Below are 18,486 nucleotides of genomic sequence, written 5' to 3'. Positions count from 1 at the left end.
AAGGACTTACAGAGACACTTATTTCTGCCGCTCTTGGCGAAGCATGACACACTCCTGCAGTAAAAACACAGGGCCAGAGTGGCCTAGGACTGCAAACCCTGGCATTTTCATAGCAGATGCTGTTTCTGGTTCCAGGCCAGCCGCACCCAGACCTTGTGCTCAGGCGACCTTCAGAAGGGGCGCTGGGAAAATGGACCACAGCATGGGGCTATGTGCAGGCTTCGTTTCTGTCTGCATGTATCTTGGGCTGTTCATCTGCACCTTTTGGTATCAGGAGGCAGGCAAAGAGGGTATTAACTGCTGTTCCTGCCTCCCCCAAACCCCCCCTTGTTGTGCTATTTGAGAATCCAGTGACGTTAGGTACATGCTCTCCCACTGAGCTCTACCCCTAGGCTAGTGTTTCATTTTCATATTCGTGTTGGTCAGTCAGTGAGTGCATGCTCTATCTGGCCAGAGCTCCAGGAATGCAAGCCAGGGCTGGTTTAATTCCAGTCCTTAATATTCATAAAGCTGCCCTTGGTGTTTCTGTAGAACTCAAGCTCCTGCTCCAGTTTCCAGGACCAAAAGATTGCCAGCATGTTCGATCTGACCCCAGAGTACCGCCAGCAGCACTTTCTCACGGGGCTCCTCTTCACAGAGCTGGCTGTCGCCCTGGATGCTGAAGGGGACGGGTAAGTATCTGACACCTAAAATGGGACACGAAGGGGAAGATGTTAACAGAGTTTCCAGTTCAACTTCTGACATATATACAGCAAGAGCTCAGAACTTCACCACTTAGCAGTTCCAAGGAGAAGCACTTCTGTCTTAAGAAAACAGTATTCATGGGGTGTAGAGGCGTAAAGGGATTCCACGAAATTACCTCACTTTTACAGCACTGGGAATTGAACTCAGGGCCTCACACACAGTAAATGAGCACTCTACCACTGAGATTTCTGTTTATTTATTTGTTTGTTTACTTATTTATTTTTTGTTTTTCTGGACAGAGTTTCTCTGTGTAGCCCTGGCCGTCCTAGAACTCACCCTGTAGACTAAGCTGGCCTCAAACTCAGAGTTCCACCTGCATTTGCCTCCCAAGTGCTGGGATTAAAGGTGTGTACCACCATGCCCACCTCAGAATGACTTCTTAAAGGCTCTTGTTTGAGCAGAATTTACAGAGAATGATTTGCTCAGTGAGTTCCCTAGGAGCAAACCCATTCTGCAAGGTGATCGCTGAGATGGAACCCAGGACTTGGCACATGCTAAGCGTGCGTTCCTCCACTAAGCTGTACTCCCAGCCCTAACAAGGCCACTGAGAAGGTGAGCACACAGAGAGTAAATACTAAGATGCCACTGTCCAATGCTGGCAAAGGAAGTGACAGCTAATAAGAAGGCAGCTGTCCCGTGTCTCGATTACACTTCCTATGGACAAGCCTTCCCAGGCAAAGACAGACAGGCTGGGTACCTGTACGTATTCTGAGCACCTCAGTGTACATACCTGGATGTACGGCAGTGTCGAGTCTCGTTGGCTCGTGGCTTATTTCCATCATCTTCTCTCTGCTCTAACTAAATCTCAGTTTTCTTAATAGAATTTTATGTCCTATAACTAAGTTATTTTTTCAGCAACAAAAAAAAAAATACCCTAAGATATATACTAATAAGATTCTGAGAAAAAAAAAGTTTGAACATAGAAGAAATTGCCTTCCAATATAAGCACCCACACTTCTCATTTTCTTAACTGTTTTTTAATAAATAGCATGGCTTTAAATAATTTTGGAAGTGTCTTTTGTGTTCACATTAGGGGTTTTTAATTTTCTACTTTTGTTCCAGTTGGAAACAGCCCTGACACCTGTTTCTGATCCTGTTGCTAGGGTATTGCTGGCAGTAAGGGAGAGTTTGCTTAAAGATACATTAATTATGTTTAATCAGGTTGGTATAGTCTTCAAGGACACCCTAGAAAAGGGCTAATTCTCCGCATCAGTGTTTGGACAGCTCAGCCATCTCAGTTACTTTTCTAGAAAGCCACTGGAAATACTGTCAGGACTGCAGTGTGTGGGCTAAACCAAAGAAAAATGCCACCCTTTAACACAGCTTCCAGTGAAAGTGCATCCTGTTCCTTCCAAGGCCATAAAAGGCTCACCAACATCTGCCTCAACTGTAGTGGGGCAAGGGCTTATAGGATGCATTTCTGTCCCCATGTGAGCAGCCATGGCTATCTATTATTCGGCTTATCCATAAATGTCCACGTGTCATTAAAACCAGTGTCTTTCAAGCATTTGGAAATTGCTTTGTATCTTCCTGTTAACTAACAGGTTCAGCCTCTGGCCCAAAGGCAGCCTGCTGCCAGAGGCACCAGATGAGTGTCAAAACAAGAACACCTTTCAGGCTGGTTGCATGCCTTTAATCCTAGCACTCAGGAGACTGAGGTAGACAGACCACTGTGAGTTCAAGGCCAGCCTGGTCTATACATTGAGTTCCAAGTAGCCAGAACTACCATATTTTTTCTGGTGTATAAGATGACCCCCAACTTTAACTTTTCCAGTTAAAATATAGTTTGCAGCCCGAGTCTGCTGCACAGGGTGTGCGTTGGAAGAGGGGTAGTCTTACACAGCTAGTATATTCCAAATTCTATATTTTAACAGGAAAAGTTAAAGTTGGGAGTTGTCTTTTATGCTGGAAAATATGGCACATTAAAAAAAAAAACAACAACACCTTTCCAAGTGAAGTTTATAGTTGCCTACTTAATGGTAAAAATCTGAATTTTCACCTACCCCTGGATTCAGATATACCATTCATTATTTTGAAGGAAAAGAAAGTATGCTTCTTTTTTGAGACAAACATAATGCTTTTGAAGTAGAATTGCCACAGCTCTGTTCTAAATGCTGTGGAGATGTTTGGTTTTTCTTCTTTTTATTGAAGTAGCTTCCACACAGTAAAGACCTTAAACCTAAGTGTGGAGGGCAATGATTTTGCTTCTTTTTACTGAAATAAGATCTTTACAGTAAAGACCTTAAACCTAAAAGTATGGAAGGCAGTGGTTTTCCATTGTGAATGTTTGTTAAGTAGCCACAAGCTGCCCCAGGATACAGGGGATTTCTAGTGCTACAGAATATGCCGCCCCTCTCAGTCACAGTAGCCATCCGGATGATCACTGTTCTGACCTTTGCCGACAGAGGTCTGCATCACCAATTGTTAAACTTCATAGTTTTTTTCTGGACGTTGTTCTGTGAGCACCTAGGCATGATGGCATGTATTTCTTTTTTATTTCAACTCTATGCCTTTTTGTAGAACTAGTACTTCACAAGAATAGAAAACTTCTCAGCAAGGCCTCCCAAAGGCAGGTGAAACTCACCACTGGCAAACGGAATCCGGTAGCATACGAGATTTTACTCCGTGGCAGATTAGCGTTGCTCTCAGGAAAGCAGAGTGAGCTCAGCACCTGGCATCCAGGTAGGCAGACGCACCACCATACAGATAAAAGACAAAACCGCAGGATCTTTTTAACAGATGCAGGAAGAGCATTTGACTGAGTGTAGTACCACTTCCTGTAAAGTGCTGATCACAGACTAAGAATTTGCTCATCCTCTCCGGCTCTGGAAAATGCACAGCTCACCTGATCACTCATGGAAGACCCAAGCCTTTCCCCTGAGACCAGGAACAAACACAGCCACCCATCTCTCCTGCCGCTGTTCAGCACTGTTCCAGGAGTTCTCTTGAGGACAAAAGACAAAGAAATTAAGTGAAAGGCGAAGAGTAAACCCATCTCCACTCACATGCACAGCACCATCTTGTTTTTGTTTTGTTTTATTTTGTTTGGCTTTGGTTTTGGTTTTGGCTTTTTGAGACAGGGCTTCTCTGTGTAACAGCCCTGGCTATCCTGGAACTCTCTTTGTAGACCGGGCTGGCCTCCAAAAGTCATTAATTCAAAAAACTCCTTGGATTTATCAAAGTGGCTGCAGGGTTCAAGATCAATATAAAACTCAATTGTATTTATGTGTGCTTGTGATGAACAGTGTGATAATGAAATTAAGAGAAAACAGTGCTATTGAAACCCCAAAAAGAACTGAGCACTCAGGAGCAAATTCAGCAAAGAAGTGTAAGGTTTGTGTACGGAAAATGACAGAACTGTGGTGGCGGAAAGAGAGCTACGTAGCACACATCGCCTGCTCGTGGGTCAGAGCACATAATATTGCTAGAATGGCACTGTTTCATAAACTGACCTGTGGACTTGATGCAACGCCTCTCAAAGTTCCAGCAGAAATTAAACTGTTCCTAAGAATATATGTGTAAATTCAAGTAAACCAGTGTAGCCAAAACAATTTAGAAGACTTACATTCAAAATTTACCACAAAGCGAAAGTACTTGACTTTATTATTCCAAAACACAAATAGGGGCTAGAGAGATGGCTTGGAGCTTAAGAGTACTGGCTGTTCTTCCAAAGGTCCTGAGTTCAATTCCCAGCAACCACATGGTGGCTCACAACCATCTATAATAAGATCTGGAGCCCTCTTCTGGCTTGCAGGCATACATACGGTCTGTCTTCTACCCTGTTTTGCCTGGTTTTCACATTGTCGCTCATTGTTCTAGATTGTTTTGGACCCTCTGGTTTAAGATCACAGGGTCTCACTTACCATAGCCTGCTTTCTCTCTGTGCTGCCAACAGCATGAGCAGGGTACAGAGAAAAGCTGTAAGTGCCATCCATGGCCTTCTGAGTTCTCACGACCTGGATCCACGGTGTCTCAAACCAGAAGTGAAAGTCAAAATCGCTGCCCTTTACCTGCCCTTGGTTGGCATCATTCTGGATGCTTTGCCACAGCTCTATGACTTTACAGGTAAGAGTCTTCTGTTTCCTCTTTTAGACCAGTGAGGCCCCTGCTGGATGCCACTCACCTGGGTGATGCCTCACAGCAGGTGGTCACTAAAGCTTTGTTGACCCAGTCAGGTTTTTTTTAAGACATGATTTTTTTTTTTTTTGTCAGAAACTATCTGTTTATTAATCTGCTACTCTGTGGTTGTCATTAGCTGTGCACCTAAAGGGTGAAATAGAACAGAACCGACTGCTCTCTTTTGGGATCACTGCTCTGTTGCTTTCAAATAAACATGTTCATTTTCTTTCATGATGGTTACAAAGGAGCAAAGGAAACCAAACAACTTGTTGCTCTTTGCCAACCCACAGTCACACAATCCATGGTGTCTTTTAAGGTTAGGAACTCTTGGCACAATACAAGTAAAGTTTGCTTTTGGCAACAAGAGGTCAATTCTGAGGTCAGAGTCTCTTGTTCAACTACAAGGAAAAAGGCACAAATTAAAAAAATTTTTTCTCACTTCCTGGATCTATGTTCCCGTTTTATATGAACTGGAGAATATAGGTGGAGCACAACATTGCAGTCATGTCCAGGCCACCCTTGCTCTGTGAGACTGTGGAGGTCACCATCCTGGGGTTCTGCTGATGAGTGATCTAGAGTCTGGAGACTGCCCACCTGAGAATGCGGGGCCATCCTTACAAGGCAGTCACCACTGAGTCTTAGAGAACCATCTGAGTTTCCCACTTCCTCCAAGCGCTGTGGCATGCGTGACTAAATCATTTGTAAACTCATTACAATAACAATCATTTAATTTATACAATAATGAGCCTGGGGTTAAAAAAACAGATCAGTCATTAATGAGCTTGCCATCCAAACACGGGGATCTGTGTTTGAGACCCAGGACTCACATAAAAATCTCTGACGTGGTGATATATGCTTGTAATCCCAACCCTGGGAATGTGAGACAGGGAGATCCCTGAAGCTCTCCAGTCATCCAACCAGGAAAAAACAAAGATGGGCAGAGAAACAAAACCCAAAGTCATCTCTTGGCCACCAAATGCACTTGCATATGTGCAGCATGCACACACACATATTTTTACATTCATACTCATAGACACACAAAATGACAAAATGAGACAGTCACCCAGAACCTTTAACCCATGGAAATTATAAAGTGAAAAGCAAGCATTCCTAAGGAAGTAGTTATTTCTCTCCTTTACTAAAAACAAACAAACAAAATTCCTCCTTTAAATTACCAGGGGGAAAGCTCAGTGCTTAAGAGCACTCACTCCTCTCGCAGAGGACCCAGGTTCTACAAAATCTGACACACTCTTCTGTCCTCTGCAGTGCACATATACACATGCAGGGAGAACAATCATCCACGCCAAATAAAAATAACATTTTAAAAGGCGTTTCACAGGACTGGAGAGATGGCTCAGAGGTTAAGAGCACTTGCATCTGTTCTTGCAGACTATCTGTTTGGTTCCCAGCACCTCACAACTGCCTGCAGCTCCACTTCCAGACAGTCCCATGCCCTTGCATGCGGTACACATACATACACGCAGGCACCAACACCTACACATAAAGTAAAAAAACAAATCTTAATTTTCTTTTTTTAAAGATGCATATCATGGGCGGGGGAGATAGTTAAGAAAATTGGCTGCTCTTCCAGAGGACCCCAGGTCAGGTCTCAGAATCCACGCTGCATCTCACAGCTGCTGAGAAGTCTAATTCTAGGGGAGCCAGTGCATTGTGCTAGCCTCTGAGAACATCACACATGGAAATGCTACAGAGACATACGTGTAGCAAAACACCAAAATCATTTTTATTTTTTAGGTGGGTTTTTTTTTTCCTGAGACAGGGTTTCTCTGTGTAGGCTCACTTTGTAGACCAGGCTGGCCTCAAACTCACAATGATCCATCTGCCTCTGCCTCTCTGAGAACTGGGATTAAAGGTATGCACCACCACACCCAGCTACAAAATTATTTTTTTTAATGTTAAAGATATATCTTAAAGTTAGGCGTCAGCCTCATCTATTACCATAGGTGACTTTTGCCAGATTTAGCTTTTTAGTAAACATAGCTATATTTATTATATGGCTATAATAAATTAGCATTTGCTTAGATTTTGAGAATTAATAACAGTACAAGATTTATTACAATAGCATATTATTCTAAAGGGTATTTAGTCTGTAGTTATAGGTTCCACTTTATTGGATCATTGTTTAAATAGAGTATTACATCACAGAAAAGAATTACAAGACTTTGAAAGCTTTTATTTTTACCATCTGAAAAGTTAATTTGTAGCCTAAGCTTATACTCAACATTTTTGCTTGTCTTAAGCCTGTCTGCTTTTTCTCTAAATAAATAATGGTGAACACCAGGTTTTGAATTGCCTGCTGACTTTAATGACTAAGACACTTGTGTCACATGTTGGGTTACAGACAGGGATATGTGGTCTTTGCTTGACATCACCCATCGTGATGTTTATTTGCAGCTGCAGATGCTCGCAGTGGGAGGAGCCGTGCCAGTGGCTCATATGAAGAACAAGATGTGGCCAATGGAATCAACCAGAATGTGGCCCTGGCCATCGCCGGGAATCATTTTAATTTGAAGACAAGTGGAGCCATACTCTCTTCCTTGGTATGTTGGTGCAGGTTCCATGAGTTGGTTTTTTTTTTTTTTTTTTTCAGTTTTTCAAGACAAGGTTTCTCTGTGTAGCCTTGGCTGTCTTAGACTTGCTTTGTAGACCAGGCTGTCCTCAAACTCACAGAGATCTGCCTGCCTCTGCCTCCGGAGTGCTGGGATTAAAGGTGTGTGCCACCACACCCAGCTGAATGTACTTCTTGTTGGTGTCTCCTCCTGATTTCTGATAGAACTGAGCTTACAGCAGACTGCTTTCTGCCTCCCCACTCTGCTGTGGGAATCAGTGCGGTTCACAGCTGAGAGGTGCCCTGATCAGAAGGCAATGGCAATAGTAAGAGCTGCACATGGCAGATTTAACCAGTCCCAGTGTGCCAACCTCAGAAAACTGCCAAAGAGGTGAAACCGAGGACTCTGAGGTCATTGCAGAGAAGATCAAACTGAGGCATCCATCCTTATACTGTGTGTAGGCTGGGCTTACCCCATTCACTAGTTTTACTGTTTGCCTCCAATAAATGACTAAAGGGGCCAGAAGCTTCTGGCACAAAAGACTTCAGCTTTCCTAGGTCCCCAGAGAGCCTAAGGAGATTTGCCTGGCTTGTCCTCTGACAAAGGGGCTCTTTGTGGAAGGTACCCTCTGCTGCACTCAGGCGGGATTCGCCTCTTTGTTGGTTCGCTCTATCCCTTGTCAAAACAGCGCTTCATCTTCTAGCTCAACCTCAACATCGTTATTGTCTTGTTTTGTTCTTAATTGACTTGATATGTTTTATTTCCTGAGCCTGGGGATGAGCCTGGGGATGAGCCTAAGGAAACCCAAGGTTTGCAAATGCTAAGCAATCAATTTCAGCCTGCATTTCAATATAAGATCTGAATCTGCTGCAGACTTGCTTGGTTTTCTGCTGCGAAGACAGGGTCTTGACGCAACTATTCTTTACCGGTGACTTTTTTTTTCCTTTCTTATAGCACTTAGCAGCCTTAGCCCCTTTGACCATTGCCCAGGAGGGTTGAGAAGCATAGAAATTGGGCACCTGAGACTTGGGATCACTAATCTTACTTAATAAATATTTTACCTTTGAATAATCCACATTACCAAAGTTACATGCTCTGAGCAGTGTTGCCTTTTATATTAGTTGCCTGTAAAGAGTATAGAAGCCAGAAGTTCTGGGCTGGGTGCTGGGGGTCCACCCCTTTAATCCCAGCACTTGGGAGGCAGAGGCAGGTGGATCTCTGTGAGTTCGAGGCCAGCCTGGTCTACAAAGTGAGTCCAGGAACAGAAGTTCACCTACTAGAACATGCTCGCTGTGAGGTTCTAGCTAAAGCCTCTCCCTTCTTAGTCATACTCAGAATAACTTGAGGGAAAGTAAGTCCGTCATCAGTCATTTCCATCCAAGACTAACATTTCCTTCAGATAACTCACAAATTCCTCACTGCAACATCACTGCCACGTTCCACTGGACATTAGCTATATCCCATGGAGCAAGGGTGCAGCTGCACTTTTGATGTCTGTCCTGGTGTGATGGGTTGTAACAGGGTGTGCCTCACAGGACTCTATAGTGAACAGGCTCGTGGCCTGAGGACACACCCATGCTCACGAAAATCTTAGTGTAGGTCCCATTGAGGGTGGCTGCATGAACAGAAGTTTGACCATGTGCTGAGCAGTTCATGACCTTGATGTAAAGCTGAAGTGTGAACTATTAGGTTAATCATGGTGCCTGGTCAGGCTAGTCCTCTTCCAACCCGCCATCTTGAAGGAGAAGTCCTTGGAGATCTTAGCAGCTAGAGAGCTTCTTTGCATCGCTGATCTTGATGAGTACCACCAGGGTCCAAGGCAGGCCACCAGACAGTGCCCAGATGAGTGGGTCATAGCTTACCCTAGAGGCACCTCTGCTGAGCATGCCTGCCTCAAGCAAACACTCCCTTGCCTCGGGAAGACAGTCTGCTGAAAGCAGATGCCCAGCCAGCAAAGAAATAGGTGCAGTGTTCTGAGGGGTCCTTAGGCTTGTGCTTTTTTTCTGTTGCCCAAGGTCTTCCCCACCTTCATCCACCATTTGCTTCCTTCTAGCCCTACAAGCAGTACAACATGCTGAGTGCAGACGCCACCCGTCACCTCCTGATTTGCTTCCTGTGGATCATGAAAAATGCTGATCAGAGCCTCATCAGGAAGTGGATCGCTGACCTGCCTTCCATGCAACTCAACAGGATTCTAGACCTGCTGTTCATCTGTGTCTCCTGTTTTGAGTACAAGGTAAGGACAGGGTGGGTGTCTTGGTTGTTTCGATCCTTTCTTGTTGCTCTACCCTTTGGCAATGGCAGCATCATTCATCCTTCATAGTTCTATTTCCATTCGCAGACGTGACCATTCCACGAGGAAATAATGTCTGCCTATTGCAGTGGGCCCATTCCTGCTACTAAGGCTCTAGAAAAAATGTCTGTGTAGTACATGTCAAGACTCCCCACCATGACCCTGAAGTGTTCTCTTTTGACAAATGCTCTCTATCAACAGGATCCAACTAAACTGAATGTGTATCTACCTCTGTCCTTCCAGGGAAAGCAGAGTTCTGACAAAGTCAGTAACCAGGTCCTACAGAAGTCAAGGGATGTCAAAGCCAAGCTGGAAGAGGCCCTGCTCCGTGGGGAAGGAGCCCGCGGGGAGATGATGCGCCGTCGCACTCCAGGTGGGTGGGTAGTCCTCACACATGCTGGACCGCTTCTCACCCTTTGTGGGAAGGAACGTCCTTGGACATCCCTCCCTGAGACAGCAGGTTCTGGGACCCTGAGCTGGCCTTACAGAATGGTTGTTCTCCACCTCTGAGGTCAAGAATCACCCTGGAAATATCCTCAGATGTGTGTTTTAATTAAGATTGAACAGCAAGCAAAGGCCACATCCAAGAAAATGGTGTGTGGATGAGGGAAGCATTGTCTCCCTTCTTTCAAAGCCCCTAGAGGGGACATGATCAACAAACTGGAGGGCTCTGGGGCCCAAGGTCATATCCCTGAGTCATTCAAGATGCTACCCTAATAGAACCGTCTCCTCAAAACAGTGCCAGTATACCATTACCCTAGGTACAGACAGATTTAGCTAGTCCCAGTATGCTTTCCTCAGAAAACGACCAAAGAGGTGAACTTGAGGACTCTGAAATGACTGCAGAGAAGATCAAACCAAGGCGTCCATCCTCACACTGAGGATGTAGCCCAAACACCTGAGCTCGTCACATGAAGACCACCAAATATCATGTGCTCCCAGTAAAAGAGTGGCACAAGGGCATGGACTTTAGAGGGCACTTAGTGCCTTCACTCGACACCCTGCCCTTCTTTCCACCAGGTTAGGGGGAGCCTTATGGGAACCCCTGCTCAGGCATCTTCCAGAGCTGCCTCCAGTCCTTCCAGAGCGGGTCATCACAGACACAGGCATGGCGACAGCTCTGTCTATGAGCAGCACAGACTCTGATTAGCAGGAGAATGTGCTGAGGCTTCTGGTTTAGCTGGGCACTGGACCTTTGTTATCTAGAGGGTTTCGTGCTAATCAAGTTCCTGTGCTGTGTTTCTTAATCCTAGGGAATGACCGATTTCCAGGCCTAAGTGAAAATCTGAGATGGAGGAAAGAGCAGACACAGTGGCGGCAAGCTAACGAGAAGCTGGATAAGTGAGTCACTCGGCTGCTCCGTGCTACTCTCATTTAAAGTCTTAAACTATTTTTCCCAGGCTACTTGTGTTACCGGGACAACTGCATCCTTCCAAGGGCAGCGAGAAAGGGAAACATACTGTCTGTGTAAATACAGCTCCAGTGACCCAGGATGTCCAGAAGTATAAGAAGCTGTGGCTTCAGCTCTTTAAAATCTATCTATTGTTTAGAGAAACCCAGTTTCCACAACCCCAGGTAGTTAATGAAAGCAACTAGAGAGGAGCAGGGAAATAGAACAAGCAGGTCCTGGTGTCCAGCCAGGCAGCTCCATGTCTGTATTTCCGTAATGAAAACGGGTGCAAAGATGGATGCTCAGAGGTATTTATAGTAGCCTTACATTTTATTGTTCAAAAAAATCAGAACTGATGTGATTCCTAAGAGTGTGGAAATACATAACAAAGTACTAGGTTGTTAAAGTGTTGTGGAATCATTAAATGATCAGGACAGACTCGTGGCTTTAGAGCAAACTCTGATCTCTAATTACATACAGGATCTGCCTTTGTAAAAGGCCACAAAGAAATTTACCAAAATATTAATAGCGATCTTTTGGTTTTATAACTGTAAGTGATGGATATTTTCTTTTTTCACATTTCACTATGTTTTCTACATTGGATTTGCATCTTCTTATCTATTATACTCAGAAAAAAAATTACAAAGAAAGTGAAAAATAACCCTTCTTGGATTGCAACATATACCAAGTATGCATGCCTGTGTGTGTGTGTGTGTGTGTGTGTGTGTGTGTGTGTGTGTGTGTAACATTATCTTAGTATGCTTTCAATTGCTCTGATAAAAACACTATGACCAAAAGCAGCTTGAGAAGGAAAGGGTTTATTTTATCTTATGACTTGCGGTTCATTACAGAAGGAAGTCAGGGCAAGAACCCAGAGGCAGAAACTGAAGCAGAGGCCATGAAAGAAACACTGCTTTTTTTTTTTTTTTACTTGTTCTCCATGACCAGCTAGCCTGCTTTCTTATACAACTCAGGACCACCTGCCCAGAGGTGGCAACCCCCAAAGTGCGCTGTGTCTTCTCACGTTAATCATTAATCAAGAAAACACCTCCGCACACTTGCCTGGAGGCCAAAGTGATAGAGGCAGTTCCTCAATTTTGAGATTCCCTCTTCCCAGGTATGTCTGTCTAGGTTTCTGTCAAGTTGACAGAAAACAGCCAGCACATGTGTGTATATGTATTGTACATCAGAGGAGGGGAGAGAGTTACATCTAACGATTTAGACATGAGCACTGAAGCTAAGTATGTGTGGATGGGTAATGTATGTCTTCTCCACCCTTAGCCAGAGGGAGCCATGTAAATCCCAGATCCACTGAGCAGAGCATTGAACAGTTGAAGACCCACATATATGACAAAGCATAGATAGTACTCTAATAAAATATCAATATCACCTTTTTCCCTAGAAACATTTTAATAGTTGTTTCAAAAAGCATCCCAAGTAACCAGGTAGCCCATAGCTTCTAACAATGAAGGATGCTACTTGTGCTAGTCAGTGTATCTGATACCAATTAAGTGGTGATGCTCTTTCCAATAAACAAGAGTATGGTCTTCTGTGGCTTGGAAGGGAGGCCACCAAAGCTGGTAGGTCCAAAGATACACAGAAATAGCACACTGTTTCCTCAGATATCCTATAGGAACCCCAGCTGTTGGTCTTATTAATAATGCTCCTTTGCTTAGAGTACTTTGGCTTGTTCTGAATCCCCAGCTGGTGTTTAAGGTCTTTGGTTCTAAGCGGCGGCACATTTTTGCACCCATCTTCAGGGAGGAAATATGGATTTGACGTTACATGGCTGAGCACTTGGCCCTGCTTTCTCTTTTCCTCTTTCCTTACCTGATGCGCTCATTCAGTATGTGAGGTGACTGGGTCAGAGAGTGTGCAACAACAGGTGTGTGCAGAAGCTACAGGGCTGCTTAGGTCACCTGATGCAGCGAGGCGTGTCTGGCGGGGCTGTGGGAATTGCTTTAGGATGCCCTCCCACTTGCGGGCATCAGCAGTCCTCACTGTGCCCATGCAGGTCCTGCCAGTTCTCTGTAAGTCCGGTCCCATCTCCTGCCCAGCTCCTGGTGGGCTGCTCATTATCAGAGTGACTGATGACCCCCTCAGTCTTCCTGCAGCAGGTTGCAATTAAAACTGCTTAGTTGAGACCAGCCTGGTCTACCAAAGCAAGTCCAGGACAGCCAGAACTGTTACACAAAGAAACCCTGTCTCCAGAAACCTGTCTCTGGAAAAACCTAAAATTACAAACAAACAAACAAAAATCCAAATAAACAAACAAAAAACTCAAGTTAGATCTCTTTGGAAATGTTACAGTTTTTTTAGATGATAGCTTCTGTCATTTTCTTTTAGATTTGTTTTCATTTTAACTAGGTTGACTCTGTTTCTTTTAGAGCAGTAGTTTTTAACCTGGCCTATATGTTCAGCTCACCCATGGGAACTTCCAAAGAGCCCCCGACCCAACATGGCCTTATGTGGTCTTGAACTCTCTATGTAGACAAGGCTATATTTGAACTCACAACATCTGCCTGCCTCTGCCTCCTGAGTACTAGTATTGAAGGCTTAACCCACCATGCCTGGCCCTGTTGCTATACATTTAAACATACCAGTAAATTAATCAGGGGGGAAACGGTGTATATTTTACTTTTCTTATACATATATTGCCATTTGGAAAATGAGGGGAAGGGTTGTCAAATAATTAGAACTGAAGAACCTATCCTAAGTGGGAAATCAGTTTAAAATACTTTTCTGAGCACTCGGTGTTACATAGCAACTGTTACTGGATAGGGGTAAAGGAGGACAGGTTTGTGGGTAATCCTGGTCTAAGGCATTTGAGCTGACAGCATAATGCTCCCAGCATCTGTGGTAACATCTTAGCCACTGGGACATATTGAGAAAGTCAGTTTTCTTTACCTCTCCTTGAAACTAAATATGGATGGTAAAACAAATTAATAGTACCCCCCTTTTATCTACAGGCAATACACTCCAGTGTATACCCAAAGCTGTGAATGGTTCCGAATCCTTACCTACATGTCTATGATACAGTCAGTCAGTCTGGTAACTAAGACAACAGCTAAGCGAACAACGTGTAGGTAGCATATGCAGCATGGATGCACTGGGCAAAGCAATGAGTCACCTGACAGGATGGACTATGATGGCGTGCCCCTCAGCACGGCACATAGTGTAGAGCCAGTAAACTGCTCGTTTCTGGAACCTGTCCTTCCAATTTCCCACCACATGATTTCAGACTCTTTTTAACTCATCACAGGCCACTTTCCCCCTCGCCAGCTTCACTTGTTTTTTGAGGACGAATGAGCTAGCACAGAGAATGCACCAGCTCTTTAAAATTAAATGTAAAAAGAGAAACACTGTCTTTTCGGTGATTTCCCATTTCCTACCAGGTAGTATCCAGTCCAGTAACCATGAGCAGAATTTGATACCCTGTCCCTGGAAACGTGAGCCTCACTTCCCACTGGAGGAAGTCAGGCTCAGTCTTAGCTAAGCAACCTTCTCTCCTCATGTAGACTTTGAATTGTCTACATGGACCGAATCTCCCTTTTCACAGTAGCATTACTGTTTCCCAGTGTTCTCCCAAGTTCAAGCCACATCCTGTCTCTCCAGCATGTTCTAAATCCCTCCAGCCCCTCACCTCACCCCCACCTCAAACCTCCCACAGCCACCCATTCATATCCAGAGAGCTCTGGCTCCCACACGCACGAACTGCAGACTAGGCCCTGATACTTTTGGCAGCTCTCTGATAGGCTCGCCTGATTGTTAGTGGCAACCAATAATTAACTTCTCTACCCATTTTGTTATTTTTATAATTGCCATCATTATTAATAACCTCGGGGATACGGATGACCTGGAAATTTCACTAGACTGTCTTCCCTGCCAGATATAAATCTCAGGGAACACCTGCAGTCCTTGGTTACGTTGAGGCCAGCCGCTTTTTAATTCATGGTTGACTGTTGTAAAGCATCCTTTGTGACAAGGTGCACTGGTTGTCATCGCTGGAACCCGGCCAAGCCAGATTGTGCTTTAATTTGTGACCTCTTTTTTTGTTGTTGTTGTTGTTTCTTAGAACAAAGGCAGAGTTAGATCAAGAAGCCTTGATCAGCGGCAACCTGGCTACAGAAGCTAATTTGATCATACTGGATATGCAGGAAAATATCATCCAGGTGAGGATGAAACGGACGCCATCTGGCCAGCTCAGGGGCACGTTTCTTGGAATCAGAAAGGGAATTCTTTATTTAAAGAGAAAGGATGTGAACATGATTCCAGAATGCCTTTTTAAGACTAAAGGGGGGGGGGGAACGTTTGGAATTTGCAGCAGTGCCTACCTTGCAGATTCCAGAGATGCCAGGCATCTTTTGGCTTCTCTGACTTGCTACTCCCTTGGAAAGACTGAGATGTTTGAGGAGCTGACCCTCAAAGTTAACCTGGCCCAAACGCGAGCTAGATTTGTAAGGGAAGCAGAGAGCGTTTAGCTGAGCACCCGCAACCAGCACCTGCAACAAACATGGTCACGAGGTTCCTCCTGGTAGGTCAATTCCAAACAGATAAATGCACTGCCTAGGATAGGAGTAGCTGAGGACATAAAGGAAACTAGGATCCTCTCTTGGGGTTTTTAGTCTCCTTAATAAAAGAACTTAAGGATGGATTCAAGTAGAAACTGAAGGGCAATTTTACTAGCAGTTTTAAAGAAAAGTCTCCAAAGCTGACAAGTTGTAAAGCACAGCAGCTGCTTGGAGGAGGGGCATGAAGGAGAAAAGGACGAAAGCTATTCCGTTTAAGCTGGCAGAGAGGGCAGACACAGGACAGATAAGCAGTCACATGGCAGAGAGGGAGCCCAGAGCGCTGGCAACCCCCAGAGTGTCAGGGGAAAAGAGAGAAAGATAAAAATGAGAAGTTACACTTTCCTGAATAAAGAAAAGCAGACAGGTGTACACAGCTTTGTGGCTTTGACCCAGTAAGCCATTATGCTAGGGGTGAGGATTTTAGGGAGAAAAAGCATTACTATCTCATTAAAGGACTAATTATTCCGCCCATCTCCTTAGCATGGCTTAGGACCCTAGGGGTGATCCCTTGGCCAAGTGATTTACCATCTCCAAACGTCAGGCCTCCACACAGCCAGAGATAATAATCTCTTAACCAGAAGTTTTCTCTTCATGGGTCTTTATTTCTACTCTAAATGTATAGTTGCACCAGATTAAAAAAAAAAAACAGTGCTAAGTATGACAAATGGTGTCTGTTTTGGACTCAGTTGCTGAAGGACAATCATTTGCCCCATGAATTTGCCATCTCTACTGTAGGAAAGTACAAGACAGTCCTTCATTGCAATGGTTCTGCATTCTCAGACTTAATCAACAACCACTGATGGAAAATACTTAGGAATAAAAAAACATCTGCACTGAACATGTGCATGCTTTTTAGTTTCCCATCATTGTTCCCTAAACATGGCATGATGTTTCTATGTTGTATTAGGTACCAAAAGTAAGCTAGGAATACATGAGAGGATTGTACATTATACATGCAACTACTTCCCCTTTTATATAAAGGACTTGAGCATCCAAGCGATGACTCAAGAATCTTTTGAAAGTGTCTTAGATTTGGTACTCTAAATGTTTAGCCTCACATTGGTGGTATCTTTGTACAAGATATTTTTATGTATTCATATTTCTATTATAATTTATTTACATTACATTATAATCCCCTCAATCTTATCTTCCTGTCCCCACCTTCCCTTCCTCTTCCACCCTATTCCCCTCCCCTAGACCTGACTGGTGGAGTCCTCCTCCCCCATCCTCTGACCACAGCCTATCAGGTCTCATCTGGATAGCCTGCATCCCCTTCCTCTGTGTTCCCACAGGGCTTCTGTGCCAAGGGGCAGTGATCAAAACACAGGCGCCAGAGTTCATGTCAGAGGCAGTCCTCCACTGCCCCCCCCCCACTTCAGCACATGGAGAATGAGCTGTCCATCATCTACATCTGAACAGGGGGGTCTAGGTTCTCTGCTTGCAATGCCCTTGGTTGGTGCATCAGTTTGCGCAGGCCCCCCTGGGTCCAGATCTGCCAGTGTACAAGATATTTCTGAGAGCAGTGTACCTGATAACAAGCCTCAAAATGGTTTGCAGTTTCCTAAGAAAGATCAAATATAAAAAACACTTTTTATTCTTCTTCTTCTTCTTGTTAGTTCTTCTGTAGCCAATGAATAGGCTGCCAATTTAGAAGGCGTGGCTGCCACCAAGAAGCCCTCTTGTTCTTGAAGCAGGAAGTCGTTTTTGAAACACTGACAGAAAACCATGCCTACAAAGAAAGAACTTTGCAAGAGCCATGACCCAGGCTGGAGGGAGATAAACCTTAGAACTGGTTTACAATCCCAAACTGAGCACAAATCTCAAGTCAGTTAGTTTTAAAGGAAAAAAAGAAAAGTTCATTGGGAAAGAGAGCTTAAGTTCTCATGATTGTTAATGAATGGTAGACATGGTAGCCCACCAAAGCCCTGCAGCTTTCAGCAGCAGCCTCTCCTACCTTACTCGGAGATGCTCTTCTTCTGGCCCTAGGCAAGCTCTGCCCTGGACTGTAAAGACAGCCTGCTGGGTGGGGTCCTGCGAGTGCTGGTGAATTCCCTGAGCTGTGATCAGAGCACCACCTACCTGACTCACTGTTTTGCAACTCTCCGAGCCCTCATTGCCAAGGTAAGCATGGCTCGCTTGTTTTCTTGCTCCTAATTAGAAGTGCAAGTCTTGTCTAGCTTCGCATCCCTCTGCCAGTAGATCAAACTACATGGAGGGCATAGAGTAAGAGGCTTCTCCCTAAGAAAGGAGACACCCTGAGTCTGAAGAGCTCACTGTGAGGAAGCCAAACAGTGTCTCTCATACCTGAAACACGGACCAAACTACGGAAATGTCAAATGACCACTCATGAGACCAAAAATCGATTGAGAGACTACATTTTCCCTCCTTTTCGTTAATGCCTTATACAGTGAGGTTCAGCCCTGTGCCTGATTCCCATTAGTAAATGTGACAAAAATGACCATCATAAGATGCTAGGAGATGCCTGAGAACTACCATTGGTTAGTAGTCTATTGAGATTATTTTCCTCCTCTGTGGGAAATCTTAGTTGGGTGCCTTCTACATAGGATCTTGTAAATTTACAAAGTGGAATTCTGCCATCCACTGTTATAATAATTTTCTCTTTCTTAGTCACCAATAATTTCCAAGGAACCCATGAGACACAAGTAAGTCCTTCAAAGCTGTGACTCACCCACCAGTGAATGCAACCTTGGCTAACAATGAAGTTAATGGCCTAGCCCTTACCTCAGCTGTGTGACTCACAATTAAGTGAACGTCATCACTTACCTCCATCGTCTGACA

The 18,486-nt window shown here is 44.4% G+C and overlaps 1 protein-coding gene and 1 long non-coding RNA gene across 5 annotated transcripts in view; one reads left to right on the top strand and one right to left on the bottom strand.

The window, feature by feature from the left end:
* DOCK8 (dedicator of cytokinesis 8) overlaps positions 1–18,486 on the top strand; it is a 204,464-nt gene that overhangs the window by 152,339 nt on the left and 33,639 nt on the right. For all 4 annotated transcript variants that reach the window (XM_084771714.1, XM_084771715.1, XM_084771716.1 and 1 more), the window contains 8 exons: positions 532–671; positions 4,640–4,809; positions 7,279–7,424; positions 9,487–9,669; positions 9,970–10,099; positions 10,980–11,067; positions 15,192–15,288; positions 17,674–17,808. In XM_084771714.1, the coding sequence (XP_084627840.1) occupies positions 532–671; positions 4,640–4,809; positions 7,279–7,424; positions 9,487–9,669; positions 9,970–10,099; positions 10,980–11,067; positions 15,192–15,288; positions 17,674–17,808 (1,089 nt within the window). The remainder of the gene's footprint in view (positions 1–531; positions 672–4,639; positions 4,810–7,278; positions 7,425–9,486; positions 9,670–9,969; positions 10,100–10,979; positions 11,068–15,191; positions 15,289–17,673; positions 17,809–18,486) is intronic.
* Positions 553–17,720, bottom strand: LOC311591911. The gene is made up of 3 exons (XR_014777254.1): positions 17,642–17,720; positions 3,590–3,688; positions 553–686 (listed from the first exon to the last, which is right to left on the bottom strand). It is a non-coding gene; the product is annotated as an uncharacterized lncRNA (long non-coding RNA).

Source organism: Acomys minous (assembly GCF_964271855.1).
Source record: "Acomys minous genome assembly, chromosome: 2".
NCBI lineage: Eukaryota > Metazoa > Chordata > Mammalia > Rodentia > Muridae > Acomys > Acomys minous.
This window is presented reverse-complemented; position numbering and strand designations above follow the sequence as displayed.